Genomic DNA, 24,197 nt, shown 5'->3' with positions numbered 1-24,197 from the left:
ATAACAACCAAACAGAAATACCTCCTTTATATGGTGTATAATCACAGGGAGATACTCCATGGTCTTGTTTTGGTTGTCAGTGTGTAGGTGTAAAGTGTGGCATTCCTGGGTCTCATAAACATCACCTGAATGTCACAGATATACCAGAAAACAAACCTGATGTTGCTTTAGTTACTGGCATTAAACACATGCACGCAAGCACACATTCACGCACACGGACGTTTTGAAGCTCCATTGTCATTAGAGTTTGAACCTCCTTCAGTTTCTATTTACTCTCCTCTCTTAAAGCCATTCAAACACCCCACAGACAGATGTACCCAACACATGACACACAGGTGTACTCAACATCCACCCCACAGACAGGAGTACCCATCACCCCACAGACAGGTGTACTCAACACCCCACATACAGGTTTATTCAACATCCACCCCACAGACAGGTGTACCCAACACCCCACAGACAGGTGTATCCAACACCCCACAGACCGGTGTACCCAACACCCCACAGACAGGTATACCCAACTTACCAGACAAGTGTTCCCAACACCCCATAGACAGGTGTACCAAGCAATGCCTCAAACTAACCCATACAAGCCAATCACAATTGACACTACAACAACAAAGAAATTGTTGTAGTTTCACACATTTTAATTTGTATAATTAATACAAATTTTAATACCAGTTTAGTTTGTTGATTGTGGGATCATGAGCCTGAGGGAACACAGGTCATTCCTGACTCAGTGTGTCTGTGGTGAGATGGCAATAAAGAGGATAAACCAGGAGTAAAGGGGGATAAGACTTGTCTGTATTGCACTTAAACATTAGGTGAACCTTCTGGTATTTTAGACATTTTCAGGAACATACTGCTACAAATCAAGGCTTAGTGTGATTTATTGATTACAGTTTCAGTGTATTAGTTTTGCTGTTGTTTAAAATGTATATTATTAAAGATTAAATAAATTATTTCTGAGAACTTATTTCTAAAATCATTCTAATGTAAAATAGAGTCATATAAAAGTTCCTGCGTATCACCCCACAATGTTTCCAGGTTGGCGTCAGGGATGCTAAGGGCATGGCGTCAGTCTAATCCTTCATTTTCAGTCCGAACACAAGCTGAGTATGTGAATAAGAAGGTAGTAATTCCGACAGTATTCCCGCTCTCCCCGAAGTGTTGGGTCATCTTGGGTACCACGGTGCTCCCTGTCCTCCCTCATTTGTGGGCCCTCTTCAGAAATCTCTTGCTGTGGATCTCGTTGAGCGAGAGCGACACGGAACAGCGGGACGGATTCTCCTTCCTGTATGCGATGCTGTCCAAGATGGCCTCTTTGATCACCTGGGAAGGAATCAGTGCCAGATGAACAGCTATTAACCTGGTCTAAAATGGCCACAAGAGGATGACAACCCAGCAGCCACCACTCAGGACTATCTGTGCTCCACTAACTGGTCTCTTAATATCAGGAGTAAACTGGTTGTGGAACACGTCCCCTTCTATGTCACAAGACCCACACACAAATGCGTAGCAGGGCTGGTGACCTGCCTGAACTCTGACCTCTGCTCTATTGAAAGTGTTGGACTCTGACCTCTATGTTGTTGAGTGTGTTGAACTCCATGAGGTCATGTAACTGGGTGAAAGCCTGGTTGGAATACTGGAAGTTAAACGTCGAGTACGGTGTCTCCGGGTCATCGAAGATGTCAAAGTCTGCAAACTCCTTCTCCTTTTCAGTCTGGCGAGGAGCTCCTAGGGAATCCACACAAGAAGCTTTTATAAAAACGAACAATACCAGAAACAAATGAATAATACATCGTAAAACCACAACATTGTTATCTGTTAGAATTACAAAGTGGGAACCACACACCTAGACCTCACATAGAAACATAGACCTCACGCCTGCACACACAGACTACAGCTGAAGATGTGACAAGAACTCTGGGCTTTCAGCAAGTCTTCTTTATCTGTCTTTCACCATTTCTCCCTCTTTTGCTCTCTCTCTTTCTCATTTGTTTTACCAAAGACCAAATTAATGTCTAGTACTTAGATGAGGGACAAATGTGGTAAATGAAAGATATTTGCTGAAGAGGCAAAATGAATTTAAATATATATTTGAAATTTATACATTTTTATTTATGTTTTGAAAACCAAATCATTTCACTATTTGTATTTGAAACAAATGCCACTAACATTCTGAAACACATTCAGACATTTGGGACAAATTCAGTAAGCTGTGTCCAAAATTCTGACTGTTATGGTATATACACACTTACCTGGAGTTTTGAACTTCCTGAAATTTATGTTTACTAAGACAAAATGGATGATGGTGGGACAATTCCTGTCCCCCTTTCTGGGTTTAAAGACATAGCACTCCTTCATCCCCTCGCGGTCAAACACTTTGGGGTCTATTTTTGGAAACGGAAGCTTGTTCATGCGTGCCCATTTCTCCGCTAACAAAAGCTCCTGATAAAGGAAAAACAAAAGACAAAAAGGAGGTGTGGTGTAAATAAGGAATTGTAGAGCACTTGGCAACACCATTCATTCTCTTCGACCTTTTTGTGTCTTGTGTAAATGTATGTACCAGTAACACGATTACTTTTCTTTAGACAGGCATCCCACACAGGGCCAAACTTAATCAGACGTGCTTCAAACTCGTCACTGATAACATCGCTGTTAGCCTGTTATCTGATCTATTAACTGAAAGAGTACGCCATGTGAGATTGTGAAGAGTGTGTGTTTATGAGTGTGTGATGCTTTTATCAGTGCATTTGCTTGTTAGTATGTGCAATAACCTTAAATGGAGGACTGGAGTCACTAGGCCTTGCTGAGAAGTCAAAGGAGATGATAAGGTCAACGCCCCTCTGGGGTCTCAGGATCAGAGGATAGGGGAGGTTAAAGGTCAAGCCACTGTCCACAACATGTATTTTCTTGCTCTTCACGTCCAGTGGCTCATAGATGCGGTCAAACTCGTCTGGGTCTAGCACCATTTCCCAAAGTGGAGAGAGGCAAACCTCAGTGACAAACATCTCAGTGACAAACACCTCAGCACCTTACAGTAATTCTTCACCCTCGCATGTAAACATTGCTAGCAATGAAAGCTAACATTATGTCAATTTAGCATTGTGCAAATCAAATCAAAATGAGGCTAACTATCCCCTAAATGCATTCATTCAGTCTTCATCCAGCCCATTGCTGGCAGAGCTCATTCCCTCTGACCTGTGACCGCGTCCACCTCCTCCTCTGGGCCGTTGGAGGTGAGGACATCGCTGAAGGGAGAGAAGGGGATGCTGGCGTTCAGGTTGAGGCCTAGCATGAAGTTGTGCACCTTGCCTGCCCTGCCCTCCCGCGTGTTGAAGAGCGCCGATTCACTGAAGAGTGATGTGATCATGCGCTGCATCCAGCTGGCCTGGGCGTGGTGCTGCTCGTCCCCCATGCCGGCTGGGACGCACAGGGCAGCACACGGGCCAAGAGAGAACAGTCAAACCAGAGCTGAAAGATGTGGGCGTAGTTTCTCCATCTACCTCTCATATCCCTTTCTCCTCCTCTTAATCTCTCTTTGTTTCTCTCTCTGCCTGTCTTTTTCTCACTCTGTCTCTCTCTTTGTCTCTCTCTTTCTCTGTCTCTCTCTCTTCCTTAAAGCCTTTATTATGTCTTCTCTGCCTCTCCACGATGCACTCAAGACTAGTAAATTCCGGCCTGTGGACCGAGACCTGTGTGGAGCAGACGTTTCTCACCTTTGTGTAAGTCTTCATCGTTGTCGAGGCTTTCGTCCCCGACAATATGCTCTGGTTTGATTTGTTCTGTGAGATAAGCACAGCCATGGTTAAGGAACGAGCCTGGCCTGACGTCACTCTACAGCAGACCTCCATGCATCAGACACACATCAGTGCAGAGCCTTACTCAGCTACTGAGATGTTTGCAATGGATAGTCTGTGTTCAAAGAAATGTTACTGCAAATAGCATCAGACGGGACAGACTGCTTCTCTTTTGATGTCTAACTTCAGAAAACTAGATAGGTCGTGATCTTATCGATCTCCTGAAGTCATTACTTTTCCTGTGAGTGTATATGGGACTGAGCCCTTGAGTGTAACTAACCACAAACACAGAAGCTAAGCATTCTGATAATGATCTCATGATAACTCATAAATCCACCACCTCTGCCTTGTATGTCGATCTTATAGAGATGCATGGAGTGGTGTGTCTAACTAGAGTCTGCACGTGTGTGTGTATGTGTGTGTGAATGTGTGCCTAGCTAGAGTCTGCATGTGTATGAGTGTGTGTGTGCCTAACGTGTGTGAGTCTGCACGTGTGTGTGTGTGTGTGTGTGTGTGTGTGCCTAACTAGAGTCTGCATGTGTGAGTGTGTGTGTGCCTAACTAGAGTCTGCATGTGTGTGTGCCTAACTAGAGTCTGCATGTGTATGAGTGTGTGTGTGTGTGTGTGTGTGTGTGTGTGTGTGTGTGTGTGTGTGTGTGTGTGTGTGTGTGTGTGTGTGTGTGTGTGTGCCTAACTAGAGTCTGTGTGTGTGTGTGCCTTACTAGAGTCTGCATGTGTATTAGTGTGTGTGTGTGTGTGTGTGTGTGCCTAACTAGAGTCTGTGTGTGTGTGTGTGTGTGTGCCTAACTGGAGTCTGTGTGTGTGTGTGTGTGTGTGTGTGTGTGTGTGTGTGTGTGTGTGTTTGCCTAACTAGAGTCTGCATGTGTGCGTGTGTGTGTGCCTATCTAGAGTCTGCATGTGTATTAGTGTGTGTGTGTGTGTGTGTGCCTAACTAGAGTCTGTGTGTGTGTGTGTGTGTGTGTGTGCCTAACTGGAGTGTGTGTGTGTGTGTGTGTGTGTGTGTGTGTGTTTGCCTAACTAGAGTCTGCATGTGTGCGTGTGTGTGTGCCTATCTAGAGTCTGCATGTGTGTGTGTGTGTGTGTGTGTGTGCCTAACTAGAGTTTGCACATGTGTGTGTGCCTAACTAGAGTCTGCACGTGTGTGCCTAACAAAAGTTTGCATGTGTCCGTGTACCTAACTAGAGTCTGCACATGTGTGCGTGTTCCTAACTAAAATCTGCATGTGTGTGCCTAAGTAAATCTGCATGTGTATGTGCGCCTACAGAGTGTCTGCGTGTGTATGCCTAACTAGAGTCTGTGTGTCTGTGTGTGTGTGTGTATGTGTGTGTGTGTGTGTGTGTGTGTGTGCCTAACTAGAGTCTCTGTGTGTGTGTGCCTAATTAGTCTGTGTGTGTGTGTGTGTGTGTGTGTGCATGTGTGTGTGTGTGTGTGTGTGTGTGTGTGTGTGTGTGTGTGTGTGTGTGTGTGTGGGTGTGCCTAACTAGAGTCTCTGTGTGTGTGTGCCTAACTAGAGTCTGTGTATGTGTGTGTGTGTGTGTGTGCCTAACTAGAGTCTGCGTGTGTGTGTGCCTAAGCAGAGTCTGTGTGTGTGTGTTTGTGCCTACGTAGAGTCAGCGTGTGTGTCCTCTTGGTGCTGCTGTTTGAGGAAGTGTGGAGGAAGTGTGGAAGAAGTGTGGTGTTAGGAGATGTGCACCCTACCCAGCTCCTCCTCCATGGTGCTGCCCCCTGCTGTGTCTCTTACCCCCAGAACTCTGTTGAAGAGAATGGAGAAGGCACTGCCCCATACCCCTAAACACACACACACACACATTTAGCAATCTTGACTTCTGCTTTTTCCTGCAGTGAAACTTAGACTAAATAAAAAGTGCCAACTATTACACACAGACTACACAGACTATACACACTACACACACTACACAGAGCTTTACATTAAAAGCAGGCTTCCTTTATGATGAAAACTCTCTTAACTGAGATATCCATCTTCAAGAGCAAAATTCTAAAGAGGATTAAGCTACAAGAATGCTTTCAGCTTTTTGCTTTAAGCTTTCTCTCCCTCAGGGGACATGTGTCTGCCCCACACAAATGTACCACAGTCCTGACCTTTCCCATGTTACCACACTGACTAACAAAGTTTACTATACTGTAAGTTTACTATATCTCATACACAGGAAGCATTTAGTTGTACCACCACAGAAATAGGGTAATCATTTCCTTAGAAACACCCTCACTTGATTCACCTTGCAAAATAGGTGAATCAGATACAGAAGCTTGTATTTTTACTTTTTTGCCAAACTGCTGTTTTTTCACCCAGCACATGTGACAGAGACAGATGATCATGTTTTGGGAGTTAAGAAACTGAATCTTACCCATTAAGAAGTGCAAAGGATTCTCCTTATATTTCTTGACTACAGTCCCCATGAAAAACTTGCTGCCAAAAAGGTCAGGGGTCATGAACGTTCCATATTTAGCCATGCCAATCTCATAGGGGCTGAATTCCACCCAGTCTGTCAATCAAACACAAATGCACTGTCTCACTGTGTTTGTAGCACACTGACACACTTTTCAGGTCAGCCCCAGTGTCTCAGAAGAAGAAAGCAGGAGTGAACACAGGAGTGAACACGGCAGTTCCACTCCACAACAGCGTCACACATGCACCCATGTCCTCGCACAATGACTCCTCATGGCAACACACACACACACACACACACACACACACACACACACACACACACACACACACACACACACACACACACACACACAGGAGGGAGGGGCACTGTTCTCTTTAATGTTTTTTTTCTATGGATGGCTATTTCAGTACCAGAATGACGAGGGTTATTGTTTGAACATGATGCGTATGAAAGCGAGCAATGTTTTGATGAGTAATATTTGCCCCGTCTGTATAAGCCCTTCGAAGAATTACATAGGCCTCAGGCTTAATCTGTTACTAAATATTGCTATGGAAGTTTTAACAAGGCATATTTTAAATGCTTATGGTTGTATTAATATGCATGTCAGTCATGGCCAGAGTGAAAGTATTCACTGTTCCAAAAAATCCAAACAAAATGTTCTCATATTTGAAATGCAGAAATCCAGCTTCGCAAGGGCAAGATGGATGGAGATGAAGTGGTAAGATGCAGAACGACCCAGGAAGTGCTTCACCAGCTTCACAATCTGATTGGTGGAGAAGCGCTCCAACCATGCTGATATTCATGATAACAGCACAATTATCTTATACCAAAACTGTACCATCTCGCTAACGCTTTGCTAAGTAACTGCAGGTTTTATGCAACCAACCCTTCGCTGTTTCGTGCACATCCAAAATGAGAAGTGGCTACAGCGGATGACTTTGAAAAGACAACATGTGACCTGCAGCCTGTTTGGTCTGGCAGAGTGTGACGCAGACGCACACCAAGTTCCGAATCTGCCATTATCTTGAAAACGTTTAGGTTGACTGCTGTGATGGCGTAACAATTACAGAAACAGAGGTCACCGGAGAGGGAGACAGGGAGAGCAACAGCAGGTCTCTCACACCGCAGTCAAGTGTTTTCATTCTGTGTAGTGTTGTGTCATTACTGCCTTTACCTGGCGGCGCCTTTAAACTCTGTTAAACAGGCAATTGTTACAGTTGCATAGCAACAAGTTATTTGTTGTGGAAGAGTTTGTTGGCGGAAGGAAACGGCAATGTTAAAGCATTTTTAACGTGACGTTTAGGCCTCGTTTGTACAAAAGAACACTTGAGGTTGTGTGTTATCATGGAAAACATTCTAGCAGTGATTTAAATCACCTGGATGTCATTCATGATAACACACTCCCTCTTTTACTGCTTACGTGGTCAGATGGTTTCACGCAGGGTGACTTACACACATTTATTGGTATATCACACAGTGAACGCTGCCTGGGGTTCACGTTAGCACCTTGGGGTATGCAACTGGATATGCAAAGAACTTTCATTTATTTCAACTTTTCAATGATTTGCAAATAAACCAACCAATTAACCCTTAATAAATCATTTATTAGTTATCATCAGTTCAATGTCAACCATCTCCATACTGCTGTTTGAACTAATAGGGTCATCTAAGCCAGGATGCAAGATTCAGCTAATAAACTAAAGGTTAATTCTGAACACTGATTTGAAAAGTCACTTTTAGAGTAGTTTCAAAGATAAATTAATGAGCATATAAATAAACATTTTTCATAAATGTGACGAAGAGGAAGTCAGGCTGGGGAAGGGTACTCAGTGTTATGTGTGCACTCACACACTCACAGACTGTTAACAGGCTTGGCTGCAAATATGCAAGTCTGTAAATTTTCCGATGTGTTTATGAATTCCACCGACGCACCTGCATGAACAAGGTGTGGGCAATAGAAGTGCCACCGGTACCAGACGCACCTGCACACACAGCTGTGACATTCCTCAGGGCGTCGGAAATGATGGCACCTACTGGGAGGTTCATACAGTTCATTAATCTGTTCAGGTGGCCCTTGTTTGTGAGTGCTTTTTACAGGTAGGACTCATCAGTAATTGGCAGGTCTATGTCTATGAATGACCTGTTCTGGTCACCATTGTCATTACGGTGATCTGTTCAGGTCGTATAGTCTCCAAGGGGAACAAAGGGGAAGACAGTGCTCATTCATTCCAAACAGAAAACAAAACGTGCCCCCCCACACACACACAAAGTGACACACACACACACACACACACACACCTACCAGCAAACATGAGCTCAGACACGTCCGGTTTGACATGCAGACAGGTGAAGAGGGGCAAAGGAGACTGGGCCTCGTCTGTCTTCTCTTGGATCTCGCTCAGCTTAGTGTCCATCCTCTGCAGAGTGGAACAGAGACAGAGCGGGACGGAGACAGAGCGGGACGGAGACAGGGCGGGACGGAGACAGGCGTCAGTCGCCACTCTGCAGACGCAGAACAAACCCTGCCTCCCCCTCCAGCCAAAGCGGAGGAGGCGTCGATGAGATTCTTTATGTGCTGTGAGCGGAGCAGGCGATGTGGTACGCACCGCAGGAATGAGGGTCTCTCCGATCAGCATGCCAAAGACGTCGGTGAAGGTGACGGGCTGGCCCCTGGCTTTCTTGCTCCACAGCGCCTGGACGTAGTTGGTGAGGTGTTGCGGCAGGAGAAGCCGTAGAGGGTTGCTGCTCACGCTGCTCATCAGCTCCTGGTTAATCTGCTCCGGACCCTTTCCAGGGAACTCCGGGTGGGAGTACAACGTGGACATATACCTGGGCGAGAGAGAATAGGACAACTCCAGGAAGATGTAGACTTGGAAAGACCATCGTACAGCGGTGGATGGATAACATGGAGAAAATTTCCCTGAGAATCATTAAGAATCTTTTTCAGTGCAGAGCACTGTGTGCTGGAGGTGGAACGCTCCCCATTGACATAGGAAGCACGGGGGAAGTGAGGGACATGTTCACCCCAAAATAGAAAACAGCTGCGTTTGTCCTCTCCTGTCCCTCCCCCCCAGGATCAAACTCACTCCTGCACTCTTGGTGCTCACCATGTGGATCCGGAGAGGCCAGCGACATATGTGCTGCAGTCCAGAACCCCTGACTCATACAGAGCCTTCATCACACCCGAGAACCCAACCATGGCTCGGAACCCGCCTCCAGAGCCCAGCACGGCTATGACGGGGACCTGTGGACACACGTTCACATCGGATCACTTCCCGAACAAGGTCTTCACCTTCTACAAGCCTGCTGAGGTCACTTCCTCTCAGCCACCCCTGCATCACCCTCACTTGACACATAGGTTCAGTGAAATTTTACATGAGCATAATGGTTTAGTGATAAATAATGAGCATAAATGTTCCCAACTTCGGAATACTGTGAAGTAAGAGTTGGGTCCTTCTCAGATATTAATCCATGTCTTTGTCAGATGGACTGATGGTCAACTCTTGATCACATTTGAAACACCCACCGTTGTGTGGTAAGGGTTGATTTTGACATTACGCTCATTGATTTGTTATTTTCACATGGCAAGCATGCACATGCAATTAAAACAGGGCATAAAAATATAGGGCAGGATTAACAGTGACTGTAATAAACAACAGCAGAACAGCAGAGGTCAGTACCTGTCCTTAACCCAGAAACCTAAGACAGCAGAGGTCAGTACCTGTCCTTAACCCAGAAACCTAAGACAGCAGAGGTCAGTACCTGTCCTTAACCCAGAAACCTAAGACAGCAGAGGTCAGTACCTGTCCTTAACCCAGAAACCTAAGACAGCAGAGGTCAGTACCTGTCCTTAACCCAGAAACCTAAGACAGCAGAGGTCAGTACCTGTCCTTAACCCAGAAACCTAAGACAGCAGAGCTGACAGACCACTAGGAACAACTGAAAGCATGGGAGAGCCGTTGTTAGTGGTGAGCACACAGAGAGATGGAGCAACACTTCCTCTCATGATGTCAGTGACCAAAGTAAAAAACATATACATGCTAAAATCATTTGACCATATCTGCTTTTTATAAATGAATTTTTAATTATAAAAGATATATTAAACTTGCTCAGATTGCTCTTAGTTACTGAAAATGAATAGCAGACAGGGTTGTATAGAAAAACATCTTTAAATCAAAGTGGTAAAGACACAAAAAAAACAATGAAATGAGATAAATTGAATTACTTAATATGCTAAATTCAGGAAAAGGTGTGCATGTGGTTTCATGATGTTTATTAAACATTACAATTGTATTACGATGTCTTAACTTCACACTATCACAGGATCTAGGCAAAAAAACCAAAAAAACTCCTTATACAACCAGCAGCACACACACCATGATCACAGAGCACACAGTACACATTAGCGCTCTTCCTGGGGAGGTCTGTATTAGCCTTATGTGTAAATCAGGGACTACGTGTCAGCCGTGTTCACTGTGCCTACATCCTTGCACAACCAGCCAGTGAGAGACTTCCGGAAACAACATGCACTCCTGTTGGAGGTCACCAGAAGCAGGATTACTGTGAAATCTCAGCCAGATATGTAGCTAGGAGTTACGGACAGAGTGCTAAAAACATGAACAGAAAACATTAAATTCCACTGACTGGTAGCCAGTGCAAGGATGCTAGTAGCAGGGCAATGCTCTCTCTTTTGCCGATGCCTGCTGGAAGCCTGGACCTGCATTGTGTGGCCCTCCAGTGTGGGGACCTCCAGTGTGGGGACCTGCAGTGTGGGGACCTGCAGAGTGTGGACCTGCAATATGGGGACCTGAAGCTTTATAGCTTTATAGCTTTATATTTTGATGCTCAAAAACTCCAGGTATTGCGCTGACTTCTGAGAAGTGTCACTCAGCTGCTTTCCATCACATTCTGAGTGAGGTGTATGGAACGTTGTACAGTAATGTGCGTGTGTGTGTGCGTGCGTTTGTGTGCGTGTGTGTGTGTGTGTGTGTGCATGTGTGTGCATGTGTGCGTGCATTTGTGTGTGTGTGCGTGTGTGTACGTGTGTGTACGTGTGTGTGTGTGTGTGTGTGTGTGTGTGTGTGTGTGTGTGTGTGTGTGTGTGTGTGTGTGTGTGTGTGTGTGTGTGTGTGTGTGTGTGTGTAAAATGTACCTCTTCAGGGCAGGAGGGCAGGAGATGAGGCTTCTCCATGTGCAGAAGTTTCTTAATGGCCAGCATGACTCTCTCTCTCCGTCGCTGCCGGTAGAGTTTCTCCTTGTCACAGAGAGCCACGCTGAAGCGAAGGTCCATGCCAGAACTGGGAAACCAGGGACACAGCACACGTCACGCACAAGCATCTACACCACACCTGCTGGACACAGCATGCTTCACAGTTCTACACTCCACATCAAGGACACAAACACCATGAGAGAATGGGAGGGTTTTAAGTACAATGCAGTGCTATGTCGGTTTTGAAACGGGAGCCTTTGAATGAGAGAGCGGAACAGCAGAACAGCCTTACAAAACCAAGAGCCTCCTTGTTTACTAAGCTTGTGTAGAAGATAAATGCTACTATTTATACATGTGGCACATGTTTAGCCCAGAGGTTGTTGCACAAGAGTTAACATGGACAAGGCGATTAGCTTTGACACTAACCTAAATATGTGCTTTCACTCACGAGCGCAGCATGAATACACATTGTGAATGCACATTGTCATTTGTGGTATTCACTATGCTAAAATCTCCATACTGCTGTTTGAATAGTGTCCTCAGTCGCAATTCTCTTCCTGACGTGCTTGGTGACAGATGTTAGACTGGCTGGGTTTGCCCTAGGGAGGAACTCTGATCTCACACGGTGCTAGCCACCTCCGTCATTAGTGTGTCAGTTTAGAGTTTCCCTTTTGCATTCCAGACATGACTAATCAGTCGTACAAAAAGATGTCAAAACACACACTTGCAGCCACGAGGTCGCTCTGGTCCCCTACCCAGCAACAACAGCAGTGGCTCACAAACACATCTAACCAAACCATTAGCACCGATGCTCTCTTTACGCTAACGGGGGCGGCAGGGTAAGTCAAGGCCGTCATGACTTGGCCTTTTGGAGGACAGACAGCTGTGTCATGTTCAGCTGGGGCAGCTGGAATACACACCAAACTTCCAGACTCATCTCCACGTACACACTGGTGGCCTGTCAGAACAACGCAAAGGCAAACTGTTAGTGCACTATGACTCACCACTGTTTCAAAGGTTGACGCCATACTGGGCTTCACAGAGCAGAGCAAGTAGAAAAAGAAGAAAGTATATGGAAAGAGAATGGATGGAGGAATGAATGAATGAATGAATGAATGATTCAGTTATTTATGGAGATTCTTACTTTTCCAATGAGAAAAGGAACCACTTCCGTTTGTCCCACTTTGAGTTGGGAAATGTTGTATGATGCTGATCCCAGTGTCTCATCAACCACATAATTAGCATCCATTAATGTCAACTGAAAATATTCCACACAACCAGTCAGTAACTGTAAAAACATTTAACTATGTTGTTGGGCTACACTAAATAGTCAGACAGAAAGGGCGCAACCATTAAGCCATATTGAAAAACCACTACCTCCAGGACGTTGTCCTGGTTTGGGTCCAATATGAACTCAAAGGTCTCGTTCCACTCTGGGTTAACGTCGTTATCTATGTGGTGGGTTCTCCTCCTGCTCTCTGGGGCCGTGCGGATGTAGATCTGTACATAGGGGTCTGGGGTGTCCACTACAAACACAAACGTTTCAAACATTTTCACTTGCAAGCAGGCATGAAATGTTCTGCTCAGTTCTCTGTGATCTTCAGATTGTTTACCAGGCAAGTGCATAGAGCTTTCAGATGAGAACATCTCACAAAAACAACACCATGTTTGAGAAATGATAAGCATGTGCCATGAAATCTGATGTGAAGAAAAATGATCACTAGCACAGAAGAACACGCTTCACCACACACACACACACACACACACACACGAACATGCTCCAACACTTACACCAGACCACACTTCACCATTCACAGAATATGCTTCAGTACTCAGAACACGCTTCACCACTCACACAAGAACACACTTCACCACTCACACAAGAACACGCTTCACCACTCACACGAGAACACACTTCACCACTCACACGAGAACACACTTCACCACTCACACAAGAATACGCTTCACCACTCACACAAGAATACGCTTTACCACTCACACAAGAACACACTTCACCACTCACACAAGAACACACTTCTCCACTCACACAAGAATACGCTCCACCACTCACACAAGAACACACTCACACAAGAACACACTTCACCACTCACACAAGAACATACTTCACCACTCACACAAGAACACACTTCTCCACTCACACAAGAACACACTTCACCACTCACACAAGAACACACTTCACCACTCACACAAGAACACACTTCACCACTCACACAAGAACACACTTCTCCACTCACACAAGAACACACTTCTCCACTCACACAAGAACACACTCACACAAGAACACACTTCACACAAGAACACACTTCTCCACTCACACAGGTCTCCCAGCGCTCCCTTGGTGACATTTACTGCACGCTGAACTTTCACTCTGAGTTTGTGGGAATACTGTTGTTCTACCTTAGAAACAGAAACACACACAAATCAGAGAATTAAAACTTTAAAGCACTAAAACTATAAAAAATTCAACAAATTCTATATGAATTAAAGGAATTCATCCAATGCATTATAGATGTAAGTATATATGTATGTATGTATGTATAGTAAAACATAAAAAAAAATAAAATCATTTTTTACAGAAACTTTACTTCTATCACTACTACTGCTATTACTACTGCACCAAATAATGATACTATTACTACTACAGCTAGCAGTGCTACTATTACCACAATTGCTGGTACACTGTCTTCTCCTGCTACAGCACACTGGACATTACGGACTCAGACTCATGGAACAATTACTGTATAATGTCTTAGGCACGTCCGGATCCTGTAGCACTCCTTAATTAGACCACAACTTGTCCATCTTCATTTGATCATTCACATCTGGTGCAGGAGTCTGTAAGCAGGAGCCCAGTGCTTCCTGAGTCTGTCTCACTGCACGTGTCTGTCTCACTGCGTGTGTCTGTCTGCCATGCTCTGGTGGTCTACCACCCTGGATTTGAGGTTCTACGTGGACACTGAACTCTGCCTTCACTACAATGCTGTGTCTTGAAGAACACCTGCAGGTGTTCAGGGTAGAGATGGAACTCAGATAATCTGCAGAACTTAGATAATCTGATTCCCAAATTCATCCACTGTCAGAGGACATTCCTGGCATGGACTAGACGAAGCTTATTCCACCAGTAGGGTGCAAGGACAGGGAGGAGTCTTGTTGCATGTCTTCAAGTCTTGAGAGTCAGTAAAGTCAGTACTAGAGTCAGTACTAGAGTCAGGACTAGAGTCAGGACTAGAGTCAGGACTAGAGTCAATACTAGAGTTAGGACTAGGCTGGAAGGCAGCGTGATGCAGAACATGGTTCTGGTTCATACTTGTAGGTGAGCGTCAGTCTTTTAAATCTGATATGAGCTGCTACAGAGAGCTGGGGGTGGGGGGGGGATCTCAGCAAGGGCATTCAGGATGAGCTGAGGGTGCTGCCAGTGGACACGTGCTGTCCTACAGTGCGGAGATGACAAAACACTAAACAACCACCTTGTTCCATGGAAAACGTGCCATATTTGGAAAGAATGGAATACTACAGTTGCACGATGACATCAGCGCAGTACAAGTGATGTCACACATTCTACAGTATTCCATACCGTCACATTTAAAGTGTACAAGCACAGGAACTGGACGTGCGATAAGTATTCTGTAGTGTTTGTAGTAGGGCAAAAATGATTATTACAAGACAGTGATGGGAGAGGGTTATTAGAAGAACAGGATGAACTTACAATGATGTACTGATAAGGGTCTAGAGCAGACATGGTGGTGTACTGGGGGGGTCAGGACCAGTTCTCCCCAGTCAGAGGCCCTATCTTCACTCACAGGGTGCTCATCTATCTGTCAGGCACAGGGATTTGGGGACCTGTGTCAGATTTAAACTGTAAATGTTTACATTTAAACTGTAGTGTAAATAATATGACAAGACAAGTTGTAACATCCAATATTTAAATCATATGTATATCATTACACATAATAAAACAGTGCCTTTGTAAATATGTATCCTATATTAATAAATGTTAGTGATGAAACGCATTGAATTGTGTGTGTGTGGGGGGGGGGGGGGGTGTATGTGTGTGCATGTGTGTGTGTGAGTGTGTGTGTGCCGATGTGTGAGTGTGTGTCAGGAAGAGAGCAATGAGAAGGGGAAATGTGCAACACGAAAGATGAGATAGCGTGTTTGGTAAGAGGAATAAAGAACACGCATCTCCATTCTCACTGTTATGATTCACACTAATCACTGTGAGTCAGCAATATGTGTGAGAAAACAGTTTGCTTAAATTAGAATATGACCGTAAGGCCAAGAACAGCCTCCCCCCTGCCTACACGAACCATCCTTTTCTGCAGACTCACGTTAGGGCAGATGGGCCCGTAACTTAGAGGAAATGCGCTCGGGACTGAGAGGTTCAAAGCATGGCTGATGCACCTTTGAGCAGGGCACCAGCCTAACCCCAACTGCCCACTGGGCTCTGCGTGGTGGGTGCCCACTGCTGTGTGTGTGTGTGTGTGTGTGTGTGTGTGTGTGTGTGTGTGTGTGTGTGTGTGTTCACTTCCTTTAATGCATACTGTATTCATTTGTGATATGCTAACTGCCATGTGTATATTCACTCCAGATGGCTTTGGAGATTATCACGATTTGTTTAACCCAACATGAAAAGAATCAGTGAACATGATGTAAATCTCTGAACGGTAATAATTCCTAGAACTCTGTTTAGTAAGTTAATATGATTTTTGTTGCTCTGGGGGAAATCCATGTGCGTATTTATTCACTGAACCACTGGTGTTTCCAAAGTGTCTTGAAACACTTTCTTATGATGTAAATTCCAAGACTGAGTCTGACATCTCATTGCGGTTTATGGTTGAACATTAATTACTATAAATATTATGCATAATAACATTAATTACAAGTAACACAGATTATGGTCCAATGTACTATTTAAAAATAAACAAAAGATAACTGTGCTATAACTATTGCCAGTAAGCTAATCTAAGATAGTCTGAGCATTAGAATATTTAGTTGTGCTATGAACCATCTTTATATATCTACCAGTAGTATTTCGTTATTAATGAAATTTTATATTTTCATTGTGGATTATTTTGAGAGCACGAGCAAACTTTCATATTATATATGATATATCTATATATCTATATAATATCTAGATATTATATATTGATATATAACTTTGACATTAGAAGCTGTGTATTTTCTATTAGTTTCGTGCAAATGCGAAGACTGGAATTGGCGACTTTAAACACACCTGTCACGAAAATCTTAACATGAGGGCACTCATATCAGAAACGGTGTACCTTGAGTTTATCCCAAACTCGTAGCATATAGAATATTATTAAATGTATACCACATAGCCTACTGTCCACAACTGGAATGCTTTGGAAGTTTATGACAATGCAGATCAAACCTGCCCAAATGATAAAGAAAGAAAGTCAACGGTAATGTTTTACATTTAGGTGCAAATAGAATGCTAACATAAAAATGTAATACATTTAAACATAAAAACTTTAAATTCAAGTCAAGAGTGAGGCAAGAACGTAATGTGATATAGTTCTTGGCGTTTTAGACAGAGTGATCATTTCGCTGTTAACTTCATAACTTTAGATCCATTACATCAAATAATCTGGTCATGCTTCTGGTTAAAGACATAACCCGTATCACATTCTTGTCAGAGGTAAACCGTTTTATGAGATCTTAAACCCATTTTTAGATAGGGATTTTGGCGTTATAGCGAATGTGTCAGTGCAGCTATGTAGCAATATCCGTGTCAGCGAATAGTCGAGAATCGTCGTAGATTTGACGTCGTTTTAAAAGGTTGTATCTACAGTGAATAACACATAAGTGTTATATAAAAATAAAACGCACAAAACTCAAACTTACACCAGGCAGTACAGCCACACAGCTGTAGGTGCGTGAGCGACTGTGTGTCCATACGGGCTGATGAGAGACGCAGGCACCACGGCGCACTTACCGGGATGGATGCTGTAGGTCAAGGATGAAATCCAAGAAAATAACGCATTTTTCCTGCAAACAAATAAGCGTTTTGGTCAAACCATCGTTGGGGTAAGGGGGAGGTCCTAATGATCTTCCTAAATCTAATAATACGCCCCTAATAACGCCCCTTCGGTGTAAATGTTAAATCCATCTCTGTCTCCTTTCTTAGGCTGTGAAAGTCTTGAGTCTGTTAGAGTCTGTTACGCAAAGATTATAAAGAACTTGCAGAAATTGCAGGTTCTAATGAAATCCTGGACGATTAGGCTATCACTCGCATCCCAATGTCAGTATAAACGTGAAAGGGCCAACGCGAATGTGATGTGGGACAATCCAGATGTGAATACTCGGAATTCTCCAACTAAGAAGCTTCAAGAAGACAAATAGCCCGCCGGAACGATCATTTTGGCTTGAGACGATCACCAGTTCATGTGTCATTCTTTCCACTAGGGGGCGATCAAACACCACTCCGCAACGTCGCTCGTTTTTTAATTCGTCTACACTAGTGTTTTGATTGCTGGTGTGAAACAAAGTTATCCCCACGTTACTAGGACACTAGTATCAGATTTAAAATTTAAGGTGATTTTATTTACATGGCCTAACCAACTCCATAGATTATTCGAATAATCGTTTCATTCTGAGCTGGTAACGTTCAATAAAATCACGTTTCGTCATTTGTTTTTTTTTCTTATGCAGTGTTTGTATTAAACTAATGCACTCCGGATGCATTAGTCTACTAATACAAACACTGCATTACAGTGTGCTCAAAGTGTATTTGTAATTAATGAAACACCAGGTATAATATTTCCTTTTTAAAAGCTTACATATTAAAGCGTGCGCTGACAACCTAATGGGACTAGAAATTAATTTTGCTTAATCCTTTAATAGTTTCATTACGTATGTACGTACTTTTCAGATATTTTTAGTTCCCACGATCTAGTGAAGTGGTATTGACTACTATGAGAGTCACATTACTGAACATTACTGAGTATGAAGGTGAAAGGGAGACCTACATGGAAGGAGAAGTATTGCGTCACGTACCTTAGGTGCATATAAAGGCGCACCTTAGTCGACAAACTTCATTCACGTTTACATCTCAGCTGGCAAAGAAACGGCTTGGGGCGCTTCCGTTAAAAAGCACTGGAATGTCTACGACCGTACCGTTCCTTCTTTTATTCCTGGGCGTCTTGGCTTGTGAAGGCGGTGAGCACTTACGGATTTAATTCATAACGCCTTCAAATCGGGACTCGGGTTTTCCGACTTTATGCTTATTAGTTATAGACTTGGATATGATATGGGCCGCTAATGTGTTCGCATCGTACGACATAACTGCCGTAGATGAAAGCAAGACTGTATGTAAATCCAATAACTTGAATTGCTGTATTTATAAGCGGTGTTTTTGTTTACTATGCAGCAAATCCATGCTGTTCAGAGCCATGTGAGAATCGCGGCGTCTGTACTACGGTCGGATACGACTCTTACGAATGTGACTGCACACGCACAGGATATTATGGGCAAAACTGCACAACACGTAAGTACATACAGTTTTAATGAACTGGCAATACAAGCATTATATTTATTTACATGTTCTAGTCTGTTATACACGTTTTGTGTTTTGCTCAATAGCTGAATTCTTCACGTGGATTAAATATTCCCTGAAGCCGTCGCCGAACACCGTACATTACATCCTCACGCACTTCAGAGCCCTCTGGAACATTATCAACAACATTCCGTTTTTGAGGGATGCCATCATGCGGTTGGTTCTCACGTGTAAGTTGCAAGCACAAGACATCTTCTCAAATGTTCTCTTTTTTTACATATTGTCCAATGGTAAAGACCATGACGTTTTTTTTCTTTGAAAATCACCTTAAAGATGACTTTAAATATTTTGTGGTAACACTGTGAACTAATAGATAGTATTTTAACCCTACACTTTGTCTTCACCCCTACACAGCACGGGCCCATTTGATTGACAGTCCCCCGACATACAATTCTGACTATGGTTACAAGAGCTGGGAAGCGTATTCCAACCTGTCGTACTTCACCCGCACCTTACCCCCAGTTCCAGAGGACTGCCCAACGCCGATGGGAGTCGCAGGTGAGCCTCACTCTTCCCCTCTCAAAACCTGTTTGTTAGCATTTCTACCGGCTTACAAAGAGCATTACTTCACAGGGCTGCGGGCCCAACGTAGCACAAACCCATGACCAACCCCCCAGCATGCCTCAGTGTGCGGAGAGGGTACGGTGAGCTGGGAAACACTCCCTCGGCGCCCCACAGAAGAACTAAAGTTCACCAGCTCACCGTCTCAGGTTTCAGCTCCGGTTCAGTGGCGTTTTGCACACCCGTTGTTCCTCTCCGGTGCTCTGCTGTTCTAAGGTTCTGCTCTGGCCTTCACAGGTAAGAAGGAGCTGCCTGACGTGAATGTGATGGCGGAGAAGCTTCTGCTCAGGAGGACGTTCATCCCAGACCCGCAGCAGACCAGCCTCATGTTTGCATTCTTCGCCCAGCACTTCACACACCAGTTCTTCAAAACCGACATGAAGAAGGGTCCGGCCTTCATCAGGGCAAAGAACCACGGAGTGAGTGAGCCTTGTGTAGTCATGTCTGTGCAGCATTTGAGCCATGATTTATGAAAGTCATCCTGCACTCAAATGAATTTTGTAGAAGGTACTAAAAGACAGTTGAGTTTGAGTTTTTTTTTTCTCTCTTTTTTTAAGTGTATTCATTTTTGCTCAGTTTGCATTACATGACTGTGGGGTGTTTAGAGGAATGTTATACGAGTCATTTGTGCAGTTCTAAACCACGTTCCTTTGCCCACTTCTTCAAGGTTGATCTGAGTCACATCTATGGAGAGGAGCTGGAACGACAGCACAAACTGCGCCTCTTCAAGGACGGGAAGCTCAAACATCAGGTAGGTCCAGAAGATCCTACTGTAGACTTGGCTACTGTGGAACTTAATTTTCTAACCCATGAACTTCCTTCTCCTCATAGTCACAGTTGCTGCATTGTGAATTTGTTCTTCCTCATAAAGCACATGACTGCAATTTCACTTTTAAAAAGAACCCATAAACAAACGTTTCACCAAACATGTCTAATGACAGCTACAAGAACCAATAGCATGATCTATTTTTCATAATTCTAGCTAGCCATTACTAGATTTTAATCCTAATACTGATGATACCGATGGCACTAAAGTTAATACGGTTAATTTTGGGGGTGAAGTCAAACGATCCTTTGAGCAGGTGAAGTTAAATGAATGCTGTCTTGTGTTGTTCAGGTGCTGGATGGTGAGGTCTATCCTCCCACGGTTAGCGATGCCCAGGTGGACATGCACTACCCTCCACACGTGCCGGAGTCCCATCGCTTTGCTGTGGGCCACGAAGCCTTCGGCTTGGTCCCAGGCCTCTTGATGTATGCCACCCTCTGGCTCAGAGAGCACAACCGTGTGTGTGATGTCCTGAAGACGGAGCATCCCGACTGGGATGATGAGAGACTCTTCCAGACCACCAGGCTCATCCTTATTGGTGAGGGAATAATCTGTTACAATCTCATAACAATCCGCCTGTGGATCGTGGATCAGGGAAATAAAGTGATCCGCCATCTCCTCGTTTGACCTTTCATCCTGTATGTTGTAAATATGTACTTGATTGCATATGCAGACAAAATGTAAACGTGACCATAACTTTATTTAAAATAAAAAAAAAATTTAAATGTCCTTCATTGAATAAAGTCCATTGTTTTTGTTAAATCCTTATACTTTGTCCATGACCTTGTCTCGTAACACTTCCTTGTGTTGCAGATCATTTAGAACATTTCTCCACAATAACGGCTTCTGTGGGGTTCTGTGATGTTCTGTTGGGCTCTTGTGATGTTCTTTAGTGTTCTGTGGTGTCCTCAGAGTCACCCTTATCACTGTGACGTTTCTGCAGGCGAGACCATAAAGATTGTGATTGAGGACTACGTGCAGCACCTTAGTGGCTATCACTTCAAGCTCAAATTTGATCCAGAGATCCTCTTCAACCAGCGCTTCCAGTACCAGAACCGGATTTCCTCCGAGTTTAACACCCTCTACCACTGGCATCCTCTCATGCCCGATGGCTTCCACATCCAGGATGAGGTCTACAACTACTCACAGTTCCTCTTCAATACCACACTTCTGACAGACTATGGCATCAGCAACCTGGTGGAATCCTTCACCAATCAGATTGCTGGCAGGGTGAGTCCAGCTTCAGTTGTAGTTCTGGACTTTATGTCGATATTGTATTTCAGAAATAATATGCTTTTGTTAAGTTTACAAGCTAATGTGTTTGAGTGAATATTTTGCTGATGGAATTGCGGAATTGCTTAATTGTTTAACTTTTAAAAATCAGACCTTCGTTGTTCAAACAAGCTGCTTGCACTAATCCACAGTGTTCTTGTGTAGGTGGCAGGTGGCCGTAACGTGGGACGTGCCGTGCTGATGGTGGCCGTGAAATCGATAGAAAACAGTCGCCTCATGCGCTTCCAGTCTCTGAACGCCTACAGGAAACGCTTCAACATGAAGCCATACGTCTCATTCGAAGATCTGACAGGTGAGGAAGGAGAAAATAAACAAACTATCTTCCTTAAATGCCTGCTAGAGTACACTGGGCAGTGTTGGAGTAGACTGGGCACTGTTGGAGTAGACTGGGCACTGTTGGAGTAGACTGGGCAGTGCTGGAATAGACTGGGCAGTATATTGGAGTAGACTGGGCAGTATATTGGAGTAGACTGGGCAGTATATTGGAGTAGACTGGGCAGTACTGGAGTAGACTGGGCAGTACTGGAGTAGACTGGGCACTGTTGGAGTAGACTGGGCACTGTTGGAGTAGATTGGGCAGTATATTGGAGTCGACTGGGCAGTGCTGGAATAGACTGGGCAGTATATTGGAGTAGACTGGGCAGTACTGGAGTAGACTGGACAGTGCTGGAATAGACTGGGAAGTATATTGGAGTAGACTGGGCAGTGCTGGAGTAGACTGGGCACTGTTGGAGTAGACTGGGCAGTGCTGGATTAGACTGGGCAGTGCTGGAGTAGACTGGGCAGTGCTGGAGTAGACTGGGCAGTGTTGGATTAGACTGGGCAGTACTGGAGTAGACTGGGCACCACTACAGCTGCGTCTTACCAGCTGTGTAAACTAAAATTATAGGTAGCAATCCAAAACATAGTCTCATGAATCCAGAATAAACACAGGTGTGACTGGACTTCAGGAAACCTCCATCCCAGCATAGGTTTCAAGGGCTCTCCAAATCTCTACAGGGTGTTTATACACATCATAATAAGATCCAAGATTTAAATCTTAAATATTGAGAGTATCTGGAGACGATTTAAGATCCAGTCTGGTGCTGTTAACTCCTATTTACTTACGTACACTGCACTGCACTTGTAATTACAAATGTACCTTGACAATAGATGATGACATGGAGACAAGTCCTGGAAGCAGAAGTCTTTTTGATTTAGCGTAACCGTATGACTGAATTAACGTGATCCTTTATTCAACTAACACTGAGCAAGTGAGGTTATGCTAGCGTCTGTGGGCGGGGTGATGTGATGGACCTTGTTCTGTGCTGCAGGTGAGAAGGAGATGGCTGCAGAGTTGGAGGAGATGTACGGACATGTGGATGCCGTGGAGCTGTACCCAGGACTACTGGTGGAGAAGCCCAGGCCCAATGGCATCTTTGGAGAGACGATGGTTGAGATGGGCGCCCCGTACTCCCTGAAAGGTCTCCTGGGAAACCCCATCTGCTCCCCAGAGTACTGGAAACCCAGCACCTTCGGCGGAGCGGTCGGATTCAACATCGTCAACACCGCCTCCCTGCAGAAGCTGGTGTGCAATAACGTCAAGGGCCCGTGTCCTGTGGCCTCCTTCCATGTGCCCAAAGTGAGGGACTCTGTGCTGAGCACCATCAACGCCAGCACAGCACACTCGAGTCAAAAAGAGGTCAACCCAACAGTACTGCTTAAAGACAGGAGTTCAGAGCTGTGACCAAAAACATGCAAAGACGTGCTTTTAAAAAAACGGTTGTATTTATTTATTTATGCTATATTTATATTATTTATTTTATAGAAAATTTTTTTTTTAAATGCCTATTTTTGTATGGCTCTGTTAAGTGTTTTATAAAAATGGAACGAATATTTTTGTATTTATTGTTATGTTTGTATTGTTGAGTTCAGATTTCAGGACAGAAAGTGCATTGTTTCTTTACCTGAAGTCGAGCCTTTTTCCTTCTAGTGCGTCTCCCAGGTGAGGGTGCACAGGTAGATCAGCCTCTGATCACACACTGTTTACCAGTCTCAGGCTTCTCGGCATTTCTGCTCTCAGTTCTGGTTAAAATGAAATCTGATCCCTGCTCTGTCATTTCCTTTTCGTCAGCTCTGTAATTTTTCATTACTATTTCCGAAAAATTTTGACAGTATTTTGAAACACTTGAAGTTTGGACACACACTAATGAACAACTATACAAAATGCAATAAATACATGTTCTATAAAATGTTGAATTCCCCGTTTTTTGAATGATGTTTAAATGGCACTGACTTACATGAATGCTTCAGCTGCCAACTCCGAGAAGGTCCCTCGTAATGCTCAGACATCCTTCTCAGACATCATGCTTGGGGTGAACTATTTACAAAAAACACACACGCACACTTTCATCACACGGTGACAAATCACTTTCATCACACAGTGATATGTGCTCAAGAATGCAAACACCCAGCAGATACCACAGCCATTAAATGA

The 24,197-nt window shown here is 44.1% G+C and overlaps 2 protein-coding genes across 11 annotated transcripts; one reads left to right on the top strand and one right to left on the bottom strand.

Moving 5' to 3' along the window:
• Positions 1–633: 633 nt before the first annotated feature.
• On the bottom strand, positions 634–18,508 carry pla2g4ab (phospholipase A2, group IVAb (cytosolic, calcium-dependent)). Of its 8 annotated transcripts, none has more exons than XM_077017393.1 (19): positions 17,422–17,847; positions 16,699–16,857; positions 15,172–15,305; positions 13,781–13,862; positions 12,822–12,970; positions 12,589–12,702; positions 12,365–12,402; positions 11,388–11,532; positions 9,343–9,479; positions 8,842–9,064; positions 8,538–8,652; positions 6,191–6,328; positions 5,523–5,612; positions 3,723–3,788; positions 3,205–3,426; positions 2,781–2,965; positions 2,262–2,451; positions 1,580–1,737; positions 636–1,332 (listed from the first exon to the last, which is right to left on the bottom strand). In XM_077017393.1, exons 3-19 carry the CDS (start codon positions 15,202–15,204, stop codon positions 1,210–1,212), a joined length of 2,208 nt encoding a protein of 735 aa, XP_076873508.1. In that variant the 5' UTR covers positions 15,205–15,305; positions 16,699–16,857; positions 17,422–17,847; the 3' UTR covers positions 636–1,209. The 8 variants fall into 8 exon arrangements, with proteins under 8 accessions (XP_076873513.1, XP_076873508.1, XP_076873509.1 ...); XM_077017394.1 differs by having other exon boundaries at positions 15,172–15,280; XM_077017397.1 differs by having other exon boundaries at positions 15,172–15,280; positions 16,748–16,857.
• On the top strand, positions 18,490–23,948 carry ptgs2b (prostaglandin-endoperoxide synthase 2b). 3 transcript variants are annotated; one of them, XM_077017402.1, is made up of 10 exons: positions 18,490–18,644; positions 18,856–18,972; positions 19,068–19,211; positions 19,396–19,539; positions 19,840–20,021; positions 20,270–20,353; positions 20,720–20,966; positions 21,372–21,658; positions 21,866–22,013; positions 23,035–23,947. In XM_077017402.1, the coding sequence occupies exons 1-10, from the start codon at positions 18,587–18,589 to the stop codon at positions 23,445–23,447; spliced, it is 1,824 nt and encodes a 607-aa protein (XP_076873517.1). In that variant the 5' UTR covers positions 18,490–18,586; the 3' UTR covers positions 23,448–23,947. The 3 variants fall into 3 exon arrangements, with proteins under 3 accessions (XP_076873517.1, XP_076873519.1, XP_076873518.1); XM_077017404.1 differs by lacking the exons at positions 18,490–18,644; positions 18,856–18,972; positions 19,068–19,211 and adding an exon at positions 19,615–19,751 and having other exon boundaries at positions 19,400–19,539; positions 23,035–23,948; XM_077017403.1 differs by lacking the exons at positions 18,490–18,644; positions 18,856–18,972; positions 19,068–19,211 and having other exon boundaries at positions 19,511–19,751; positions 23,035–23,948.
• The last annotated feature ends 249 nt before the right edge of the window (positions 23,949–24,197 follow it).

Source organism: Brachyhypopomus gauderio, chromosome 9 (genome assembly GCF_052324685.1).
Source record: "Brachyhypopomus gauderio isolate BG-103 chromosome 9, BGAUD_0.2, whole genome shotgun sequence".
Lineage (NCBI taxonomy): Eukaryota > Metazoa > Chordata > Actinopteri > Gymnotiformes > Hypopomidae > Brachyhypopomus > Brachyhypopomus gauderio.
This window is presented reverse-complemented; position numbering and strand designations above follow the sequence as displayed.

What these genes read in the sequence shown, in the direction of transcription:
- ptgs2b (XM_077017402.1), top strand. Translation starts at nt 18,587, where the DNA reads ATGTCTACGACCGTACCGTTCCTTCTTTTATTCCTGGGCGTCTTGGCT. An exon ending in ACGGGAAGCTCAAACATCAG is followed by an intron (nt 20,354 to 20,719) that starts GTAGGTCCAGAA and finishes TGTGTTGTTCAG; the next exon opens with GTGCTGGATGGTGAGGTCTA. An exon ending in CTCATTCGAAGATCTGACAG is followed by an intron (nt 22,014 to 23,034) that starts GTGAGGAAGGAG and finishes TCTGTGCTGCAG; the next exon opens with GTGAGAAGGAGATGGCTGCA.
- pla2g4ab (XM_077017393.1), bottom strand. Translation starts at nt 15,204, where the DNA reads ATGTCTGCTCTAGACCCTTATCAGTACATCATT. An exon ending in TCCTTTGCACTTCTTAATGG is followed by an intron (nt 5,613 to 6,190) that starts GTAAGATTCAGT and finishes GTGTGTGTTTAG; the next exon opens with GGGTATGGGGCAGTGCCTTC. An exon ending in GGAGGTGGACGCGGTCACAG is followed by an intron (nt 2,966 to 3,204) that starts GTCAGAGGGAAT and finishes AAATGGTGCTAG; the next exon opens with ACCCAGACGAGTTTGACCGC.